The sequence below is a fragment of the Thermobia domestica genome, chromosome 12 (genome assembly GCF_964235325.1).
Source record: "Thermobia domestica chromosome 12, izTheDome1.hap1.1, whole genome shotgun sequence".
Classification (NCBI taxonomy): domain Eukaryota; kingdom Metazoa; phylum Arthropoda; class Insecta; order Zygentoma; family Lepismatidae; genus Thermobia; species Thermobia domestica.
Genome location: NC_137465.1, coordinates 211,033,131 through 211,044,609, shown reverse-complemented (window position 1 = coordinate 211,044,609; position 11,479 = coordinate 211,033,131). Strand labels below are relative to the sequence as shown.

At 37.2% G+C, this 11,479-nt stretch overlaps 1 protein-coding gene across 1 annotated transcript in view; it reads right to left on the bottom strand.

Annotated features, from left to right (window-relative positions):
• Positions 1–3,177: 3,177 nt before the first annotated feature.
• Positions 3,178–11,479, bottom strand: part of LOC145667018 (succinyl-CoA:acetate/propanoyl-CoA:succinate CoA transferase) — a 125,811-nt gene continuing 117,509 nt past the window's right edge. Inside the window, exons 8-9 of the mRNA XM_081734704.1 lie at positions 8,828–8,956; positions 3,178–3,763 (exon numbers count right to left, since the gene is read on the bottom strand). Coding sequence (XP_081590830.1) covers positions 3,579–3,763; positions 8,828–8,956 — 314 coding nt within the window. The 3' untranslated portion in view covers positions 3,178–3,578. The remainder of the gene's footprint in view (positions 3,764–8,827; positions 8,957–11,479) is intronic.

Here is an 11,479-nt window from a genome sequence, read left to right as displayed (position 1 = left end):
CTGTTAGGAAACATTATTATGGCTCGTGAGTTAAAGATATCAAAAATGTCTATGTCTCGCACGTTAAGCAGTGACCTGGGGCTCCATGTTTACAAACAACGCAAAGGATACCTCGTAACAAATGAACTGAAGCACCAGAGACTCTACAAGCAAAGCATTACGCAGCGAATTGACGCTATCGAATCCTTTTCACTAATGAAGAGACTTTCAATGCCGAAAATAACAGGATATATATGACACATCCTCTAGAAAAGCTGTGAAAAGCTCCAAGCATCCAGAGGGTTCAGCATCCTGCGTCAGTCATGGTATGATGCGGTGTGAGCTACGAGGGCATAACGGAGCTCCATTTCTGTGAGCGGGGTCAATACGTCAGCCAAAATGTACCAAGAGCCAGTGCTTGAGAGATTAGTCAAGAATGTCACCAACACCCTCTTCCATAGACAGAACTGGAGCTTTCAGCAGAACTCAACCCCAGCACACAAGGCACGGACAACCCAGCAGTGGTTGTAGGTAAATGTTCTGGACCTTTTCTCCATTTCAGATTGGCCTTTTGCAAGTCCTGACCTAAACCCTTTGGACTACAAATTGTGAAAATGGCTTGCAAGAAGAGACATTCTAATATTGAAAGTTTAATGTGGTCTCTTCGGAAGGCAACTGCATATTTTCCAGTTAATATGTTGCGTAATGCAATTGATGAGTAGTCACAAAGACTTAAGGACTGTGTGCATGCTAATGGTGGGCACGCATCTATGTATTAAGATATTAAAAATTATATCTAACTATTTTGTGTCAATGTACTTAAAACTTTGAGCAGTATTTATGGTAAAACCAATATCACGTTTCCAGTCATCAGCGTCCATGTTGCGACAATTCACCATTGGCATCGGGTTATGGTCTTTTATCCGAGGTTTCGCGCGTGCAACCCAACCCTATATTGTAGTACCCGGCGCCTCCACCATGCTAAAATTTTAAAAATAGGTTTGTAATTTATTTTAAATGTGATTGGTTTTGTGATGTAAAAGGCAGTTAGAAATTTTTGGAGGCATGTTGAATGGAGACTTAGTTTGGATTGTGAATTTTAAATAATTTTTATATATGAAATTATTGAATGGTTTTAATATTTATTTAGTTTTTTAAGAAGTAATTTAAATTAATGTAAGTTTTGGGAGCGTAGATAGTGTAGTTTAGAATTAATTAGAAATATGGGAGTAGAAATTTAAAGATAAAATTTGATAATATAGAAATAATTTAGAATAAGAATTTAATGGATTGATTTTGAATAATTGAATAATTATAGAGCATGGTATGGACTGGTATGATTTAAAGATTAGAGAAGATAATGTATAATTATTTATTTTTGGTAATGGTGATAAGTAGAATTTTTGATGGATAAAATGACGGAGTAACAAAATTAATGATGAATAATTTGACTCGCAGAGTTTTTATGTTGAAATACAACTTTTTATACCCGGAAGAGAATTTGGTAGTATTTATATGATTTTTTTTATGTTACCACTTTTGCTTTTTGAGTATTCCTAGTTCTAGAAGTTATAGCCGGTTATTTGCATTGTAGAAGTTAAGGCACTTTAAATTTTCCATTGGATTATGAATTTTAAAGAATATTTAAACTGCCTCCACTTCATACATTGCCTATTTTATACACATTTTAAAATTTAATTAAATATTTTGTTTAATTACACATTGTGGTACACAATAATATGTTCATGCCATGTAACTCATGGTGGACTGATTGTCAGCACAGAATGTGTGAAGTGCTGCTTGAGTTCTTCCGTCAATTACATCGCAGTCGCACGACAGTTCTGCGTGACAATCCGCTATAATGCTCGACGACCTGTCACTGAAGGTTTTCCTCCGACCACTGTTCCTCTTCGCCCCAAGTGAATTGTGCAGGTTGTCATCACGTTGGACACTGGCCCTCGGAACACATCCAACACACTTGCAAATTCTGTCATGCTCGCACTACACAACCAAGCACCAATAACTTGCCCTTTTTGGAAGTCAGAAGTCACCCATTTTACACTACCATCTACCGAGTTGGCTGCACACTGACGCTCTACTTCATCACGTAGTACAGAATTTGTCCTAAGATACCGCCACTAACAGTGCGGTAGTGCGCTCGCTGCCTGACCGTTGGCAACCCACACATTTAACACGTTTCCAATTCCAAGAGTTTCCATTGCCTTTGTAAGTCAATGCATAATATGTGAATATTCAACTATACTGTGTACTAAATAAATGAACTAGAATTACGTTGAGACTCTCTTTGTGGTACTTAAACCTCGGGTACGGGTACTTCTCAGGCACTCTGGAGATATAGATGCATATACACGAGGGAGGATCAGAAACTAATGTTACAAGGCTGATATGGTAAACGCAAATGGCGACTCATTTGGAAAACTGGTCTAGCGAAGAAGTCTGCCCAGTTATTCGATTTCTGTGGGCAACTCAAGTCTCACGATTCTGTGAGACCTTGACAAGATTGCACGAAGCAATCAGGAGAAAACGGCCAGGACTTCTTACCGAGGATGAAAACACGCGCCCGCATACAGCGCAGAATACCATCCCGCTGCTGAAGCAGTTTCGCTGAAACAACATCGATCATACTCCCTACAGTCTGGATCTCACTCCAAGCGACTTTCATCTGTTTTCGCACTTGAAGGAGCACCTAGGAGGCCGTCGCTTCGCTTCAGACAAGCAGGTGAAACACTTGTGACAACGTGGCTGAACACGCGAGGACAGGATTGTTACCAGGAAAGAATCTTCAAACTCATCCCACGATGCGACAAGTGCTTCAACCGATAGGGAAACTATATCGAAAAATAACCTAATGCATGTACTTTCTGTTGGCTTCATTGGTTGCATGAAATAATAATATATATATATATATTTCACTCCAGGCTTTGTAACCTTACTTTCTGATCATCCCTCGTATCTCTGATCCACATATTGCTTTATATGAAATAAATTGTACCTTAATGAACCAATAAAAAACAAAAATTTACTTTAATTTTATTAATTGTACGAAAAAATTTTGCACAGCTGATACTTGTAACCATAACTATACATATCGAATTATTCACTGGTGACTTTACTGAGTATTACATACTATTACACAAAATTCATAAAGATTGATTTTTTCATTCTTTCTTTTTTTAATATAAAAAGCGTTACTTAATTTTACTATCAAGAGCACTGGTTTGCACTGAAACCTGACAGATACTAGAAGTTATAAGACTGGAATCTAATCCTATTTTACAGATGATTTTCTTTCTTCCTTGTTACCTCTATAGAACACAAACGATCTATGTTGCACAGGTCAAACTGATCACCGTCCGAAATCTTTAAGCGGCACTGGTGAACAGTACTTCTTTAAAAAAAAAAAAAAAAAAAAAAAAAAAAAAAAAAAAGTTGTTGGGATTCACGGAGGCACTAGAAGCTTCTGCCAATTTCCTTTTCTCTATGATCTGGAATTTTTATCATTATAGCTATTCACCTGAACCTTTCCTATTTAAATTGTGTGAATGTCTTCATTTGAAACTGGTAGTCTCTGCTTTCGTTCAAGGGGAGGGCATCACTTTCAACCGCTCGAAGGCCGCCTTCTCCAAGGCTTCTCGGTGTTTCGGGTGAGCGATGTTGATCAGTTCGTACGCTCTCTGGCGAAGGCTCTTTCCAAACAGATAAGCGATACCATGTTCTGTCACCACGTACTGTACATGAGCACGGGACGTCACCACTCCAGCACCTGAGCATACAAAAAAACAATGTTACTTACAGTTTATTATGTTAGAACATTTACTCACTTAAAACAATTAAATATATAGTACGGCAATTAGGTTTTCTTTTTGGTAAAAACAGTTTTTGCACAAACATGTTTTATAGTCATCTTGAATGTAATCTTGTGAGAACATATAGAAATGCCCAGCTAGCCAGGAGCGTGACGCGGCGACTAAGTATAGACTGATGTTATGATACCTCGTCACTGTTTCAACAATGAAATAACAAGTGAATATCAAGATTTGTGCGCGCTTAGTGAAAACTCCAACGGCAACATTTTAGCAGTTGGAAAAGTATACAGAGATAACTGCTTTTCGTCGCCGTGTTTATTATTATTATTATTATTATTATTATTATTATTATTATTATTATTATTATTATTATTTGATTTTATTTTCAGTTTAGCATTCCTTTCGCAGCGAGGCAGATACGATTTTGTTGTAAATAAGAATTCGTAATTTCGTTATAAAAATATGTGTAAAGCGGGATAAATATGAATAAAAATCTAATGTAAGAACACTATTTTTCTTGGCAATTACAATTAGTTACCTCTTCTTTCACCTTAATTTCCACTCATTAATCATCATGACATGAGCTCATGCATTACTACATTAAACAATATTTGAGTTTTTAAAAAATAACACTAAGCATCCCCATTGAATAAAAAGTTGAAAATCGTGAAGTTCTAGCTAACTGGCCAACCATATGAAGTACAAAGAACAAAATTTTGAAAGTATTATTTGCACCACGAAAAAAATTCTGTTGTGATAATTTCGTGAGATACAGAAAGCTGATGAAATAGTGTGAGCTGGGCAATGATGAAGATAAAACCGTAATCAAAACATTTGAATGGAAATACATTTTGATTGATTGATTGGTTACATTTTAACATCCTTTCTCAGCAACATGGCTATATAGGACGGGACCTACTGTTCAAAGGGCTTCGAACCCATCACTCGGGTTTGTAACCGAGGCTTAAGCTCCCAGCAGAGTTTGAACCTGCGATCACGCACGCCAAAACGAGCTCTAGCCATCAGGCCACGAAGGATCTATGAATGCAAATACATGTCACGTGATTTTCACACATTTTCACGCTAAACAAAATCAGCGCGTACAAAGAAAACACGTGTAAGTTTTCACCACTAAGCGTTTACTCACGGTCAAGTTAGCAAAAGGAGGAAATGATGGTACTGAATAAATCGTAAAAGCGTCGAAAAATTGTCACTTTTGTGTAAATTTCGTGGAATATCGAATCTTGTTGCAAATTTCGCTAATTCGACAGAATTTCGCGTGTAATCGCGAACGTTATGTGGCCTAGCAAATAGTGAAAAACGTATATTTTTTAGGTACACAACATTTTCATATAAGACATACATTTCGCGTGTAACCAAAAAATCTTGTCTCTATGAGACGTGGACCTACTATTTAACGTGGAATCTGAACCACATGAGCTCCAGCCGGGAGTCGAACCTGGGTTTCCCCACACCAAAGACACGTACGATAATCGCTTAACCACGAGGAAGCTCTGTCGCGTTTTTGAATGAAATAAGATTCAGTGCTGGCAGGGAGTCTGTGGAATATGACAAGCGCCTAGATCCCAGCAGGTCTATCAGAACAATTGAAATGATGGATAAAATTCGGGATATCATTTTGAATGACTGAATGCAAGTCTCAGGGCAATATCAGACTTTATGGGGCTGAATAAGGAGAGTGTTCGCCAAATAATAACGGAGAAAGAGAAACTGAAAAGACTGCATCACTGCCCTAGGAAACATGCAGTGGTTGTTCGACAAAGTGTTTGTGTGTTACCAGATCCCACAACTCGCAAGACTTATCTTTCTGTGATAACTTTTTTTATTATGTTTTCACCATTCAAAAGCAGTGACCGAAGGCCTTGAACTAATCCAGGATTTCCCGAAGTAAGTTTATGACTTTGGATCGTGCAAAGTTCTGTGTAAAAGGAGATTCCCTACTTTGAGTAAATCGAGATAAGTTGACTGTAGTTATTAAGCCCCTTGAATCCGAGCCCTGTCGATATAGTGCTGAACCTCAGACATGCTAAGCGGAGAATATTAAGAAATATTAGTGCTCACAAATTATCAACCACATTGGTTGCTAATACCATAATTGTTTTAAAATTCACTCTCCTCTTCCTCCGGAACAATCTGACGAATATATCGGACACACATCTCAAATAGCAGCGGTTCGTATTCTCTACAACAGATGGCATAACGATCGTGCTTTGCTCATTGCTTGCTAATGTCACATACTCTAATGATGTCGTAGCAACACGTAGACTTCAGTCCTCCCCGACCAGAATCGTTCGTACGTTTTTGAGGCCATTACCATGTAAGAATATTTCCTCTTCAGCCATTGGAACCAGCTACGTACGGGCCATACATAGTGATAGGGAAGAATGCAGGTACAACTACGTACAGGCCGTGCGTAGTAGTAGTCAAACGGTTAATTAATTAAATAATTTATTTATTTATTTATTTTCACACACTCAGTGTCGTTTCCTAATTGGTGCACAGTGTAGAAACCCTTTTTGCATTCAAACTACAAACAGCTCTTCGTTGAAGTATAGAGAAGAGAAAACAAGACTTAATACTAGAGAAAAACCAAATGTTTAGTTTTGTGCTACTGATATCGGAAAATGATCAGCGCCGACCAATCAGATCAGGGTTTGAAGAGCAAGAGAAAAGAAAAAAATAGAAAGATGAGGGTACGATTCGTACAAAGTAAATCTGTGAAAATAACATCTATAAGGTTACTAAAACATTAAATAATATATACATAACCGGTAACAGTACTATCAAGAATTTGGTGCTACCTTTGGGCTGAGGTACTATCAGTGTGTTTAATTTTGTGCAATGCGAATGCGGACAATTCGATTCTGTGGAGAGATTCATGTCAGATGTCACAGTCGAACCATGTGCAGTTGTTCAGCAAATCATGGACATGGGCTGCATTGTACAGGGTCAGCATAAATGATTCATTCGTTTTGAAAAGGCCAAGTTTGTATTGTATGGCAGCACGAGATCATTATCTTTCCGATCGGGTATGGCAGTATGAGATTAATACCTGTCGAAAATGGAGGGAAAGCAAGAAAAAAGACGTACAGTATCGTCTGGAGGTGAGTTGTGTCACCAAAGGGGCACATATTGGTGAACATTTGTAGAGGGTGTATAAACTTGGCGAGTTTGTGGTTCTTTTCATATACTTTCATGTGTGTGTGTGTTATACTTATGAAAATATAGCCTTTTCAAAACGAATCATTTATGCTAGCCCTATATTATCAAGTAGCTTTCCAAGGACACCACGATTCTTAAGTCAAATTGAAATCTTATTTAATAAAGTAACCACAGCATGAATACAAACATTTTTCAAACTATTAAAAATCTTGTAAGATGATTTGCCACATCAAATGGAGCAAATAATAATAATAATAATAATAATAATAATACGTCGAAAAATATATTTCAGAGCTGGAAGCTACCAAAAAGTAGGGAAGTAAATCAATATGAAAGTTATTGTAGTCAACCTATTGAGATTCAAAATTGTAGTCACCAGGAGACTAAGGAAAAAAAAAAATCCAAGTATGTTGGGCTTGTCTTATATATTTATTTCGGGAAAATACGCTATTAGTAACATATGCGTTTGACGTAACTCTTCGTAGCATGTCGAAAGGAACACATTTGAAACATTGTATGTAAGGAAACAAACACGGATAACGGAAATTTGAAACGCCACTGGGATACAATCGGACATTGCGTTAACAAAAATTAAAATACTGTAAGTTGGTGTTTCTGTCACTAAGCTAGATACAATTTTAAAGTCTGTGCTTGACTGTTTTTGTGATTTAACAACATTGATAAAAACTGGATTAAGAAAAACGCAACTAGAACTATTACTAAGTCTGTTGTGTTGAAATTTCATGTCATGCTTACAGTTCCTAACTTTAGAAACAGATCATACGAAACAACATAACGAGAGTTGTTGAAATCCTTACAGGTGCAATTCTTAACACTTTTGAGTACTGATTCAGTACTTTGTATATTTACAGAGTAGCTAATCTTTTGTAGACTGTAAAGTCCGTGTTTATATGTGATATTCAAAATGTATTTCAATGGTTTTGCTCGTTCATTATATGGAGTTAGCAGTTTTGAAATATCCCTAGGACTTCGGAATTTCGTCAATAGATGGCGTGAAGACCCTAATTAATACCTTGTTACCGCCAGGGATCAAAAACCATGTGCTTATTGTTTGATGTCAAAATGGCGAGAAAAAGCTTGTCATACAATTCAGCACGCTTCAATTTACAAGAGGAATTGAGCAACAGTGATGGTGATCTGTTTGAAGGAGAGTTATTGGACGATCGTAAGAATGATCCAAACTATGTAGCAACAGAAATAGCAGATATGTCAGGTTAGTAACCTTGAGATAATAATTCTCATATTCGCATTCATTTTCCTTACACTACGTGCAAATGTTATTGTGATTTGTAATGGTTTTGTGGTAGGAATACAGAATATTATATATAAGAATAAAGAGCAAGCTCTAACTTTCAAACGGTGCATATTGTATTATTTTAGCTTTTCTAGATTTTAAGATAATTTTTTTTTCTTTTTTTTTTTAAAGGTTGCAAAAAAGCCCAGCATTCTTGGGAAAGCCTGCACTTCAGAGCCTAGCACTCAAAGTGTTAATGCAAGTACGTCAGTTGACTTTCATATTGAATAATGCATATTTTTATACACAGCAAGTACCAATTCGAAGAGGAAAGTTTTTCTTCTTCTTTTTCAAATAGCACTAGGAAAACATTTTTGAGAGATTACCCTCAAACTATCTATTTCTTCTAAAGAGTCTAGTCTCACAATTATGTAATAACTATGCAACGATTTTTTTTCCATTTCATGAAACTAGTAGAAGTCTAAATGATTAGAAACAACAATAAACAGCAATATGGGTCAACCTCCTTAAAAATCCGTAAATCCTTACTTGATAAAAGTGTATAAACCCAAATATGTCTTACCAACTTTCAATGTAGGCGCTATTTTCGACTCTCCCTTATTCGTTACTGAGACCAAAGCTATAATCGGCTTTCCGAGGCCATCAAAACCTTCTCCGGCTCCCCGGATGAAGTCAACTTGGCCTCCAAATCCTGTAACAAAAGAAATACGCATTTATACTTCAAGAATAACAATAGGTATGGGCGCCCGAAGAAAATTTTCTGGAGAGGGGGCTCAAATCCCAGGTTGCTATACATTACGTTTGGTACTTCTTTATTTGTATTAAGAATATCTTAAGAAATTTAATATATTTTCTTCGTAAGCCAGGGGGAAAGAAGCTCGGCTCACAGCCTGCCCCCCTCTTTGGGCGCCCATGACAATAGGTTATTGATTGATAACTGGTTAATTTAATAGAGAAGTCAGTGGCGAGGATATTTGTTCCCGTCACGGTAAGCCAATGACCTATACATTCTGAACATTAAAAATTCAAAACAAACTCCTGAAAAAGTGAAGCATAAATTTGAGAAAATAAAGTGTTTTAAAAAAATAAATAAAACACGGAGCGTGATAAAACTCAAATATAAATAAAGTAAAAAATAACACCTGTTATGCATTACTTAAGTTTTTTTTTTTTTTTTTTTTTTTTTTTTTAATTGTCCCAAACGCTCTTTGAGTATTATGAACATTCTAAGAGATCAAATGTTTCAGTTTAACGTCCCACGATTATGTTCTTTAAGCTAAAGGAGACGATAAATAAAGCAAGTGACTGATGATGGAAAAATTGGTGGAATGAGAAAAGGAGGAAACGGGAGTACCCCGAGAAAACCCATGGACACGATGCTGTCCACCGCAAAGTTATTTAGATGGGAATCGAACCAAAGATTTTATTCTGAGTAACATTCTGAGCCACCGTGACCTCTTCCTAAAAGATCAAGCGGAATAATCAGTGACATGATAGTCTTCATGATATGGATGGTTAGCGCATCCGTTCGAGCAACTGAAAGCACAGAAGAGTGCTCCAATGCAATCCCTGACATTGCAGTGTTCTTGGCTGCTGTGTCAGCACACTCCTTTCCCCACGTGTCGACATGTCCTGGTACGCAACAAACAAAAAGACAATCCTGCTGCCACATCAGCTGTAGGCGATGATATTCCACAAGAATGTTTTGCACTAAGGCGTGTTTACTAAAATTTACATTTTGCAGGCTTTTAATACGTTTCGCGAGTCAAAGCACATAAATACATGACGCAGTGAAAGCTGAAGCACACGATCGAGGCTTACCTTAACTGTTAGTTCAGCAGTGAATATTGAATACAGGCGATGGAGACTAATTCCGAACTGCTCGTCTTTGACGAAACCACAGCCAACAAAAATTCCGTTTTAGAATTGTCCGTATAAAATACATTAAAATCAGGGTACTGTTCTAGCGCTGCTCCAAGCTCTTGTTGATAATAGGAGTCAACATCCATGGTGAAAGAACAAACATGTAGCAAACAGAGAGATGGCCATACAATGTTGTAACTATCGTAAGCACTAACACACCATGGCCGTGTAGCCTGAAGACGTGCTGCATAAATCTGGTTACATATTCTGAGAAGCCTCACGACTACAGATTAAAAAATAGGCTATAAAGATGCACTTAATAAATAAGTATATTTATTATATATCGGGTGTTTCAAAACAACACCGACAACGTTGGGGAGATGATTCCTGACACCAAGGTAAGACAAAAAGTATAGACCAACCTAAGTACACAAATGCTCCCTTTGGGAATTATATGTTGCCGAAAACATCAAAAAAATGAACTTTAAAGATTCATAGCTCCAAAACTATGGGATCCACCGTAGTCAGGTCAAGACTTGACTGAGGAGCTAGTATGTGCCCTATCCAAGTATCCGTTTCAGAATCCTGCTTTTTTTTATTATATATATATATATATATATATATAGGTAGTTGGCGAGTACTTTAAATTATATGCCCGTAGTTAAACTCCCTGTACAAAAATTGTTGCGTGACTACCTTAGGATTCTGAAGCATGTATTTTCGGATAGCGCACACATTAGTTCCTAAGTGAAGTCTTGACCCGACTACGATAGGTCCCAGTTTTACAGCTATGGACCTTTGAAGTTCATTTTTTCAGGTTTTCGGCAGCCTGTAACTCCGAAAGGAAGCCCAGGTTGGTCTATACTTTTTGTCTTATCTTGGTGTCAGGAATCACCTCCCAAACATTGTCGGTGTTGTTTTGAAACACCCTTTATATATACACATTCTCTCTCTCTCTCTCTCTCTCTCAAACCTGTAAGGGGACTCGACCTTGATCTGCCGGCTGTCGGACGGATGCTCATCAATTCAGATCCACCAGCACAACTAGTTTTAAGGTTTCTGACATTATTTCTCAAGCCCCGACTAACTAAATATCTCTGTGCAATAATTTGTGGAGAATATTTCGATTGAGGGTGATTTAAAATACCAGAGTTCACACTGAAATTCTGGTATTGATTTCCCTGGCTTGCCGGCCCGCAAACACTTACATTTGTGTTTTGTTAAATAATAATAATAATAATAATAATAATAATAATAATAATAATAATAATCTTGTCTCCACCATCCCTATAGCCATCCAACGCCCGGTATAAGCTTGCTTACTTATTGTAAATGCTTATTATGATCAAAA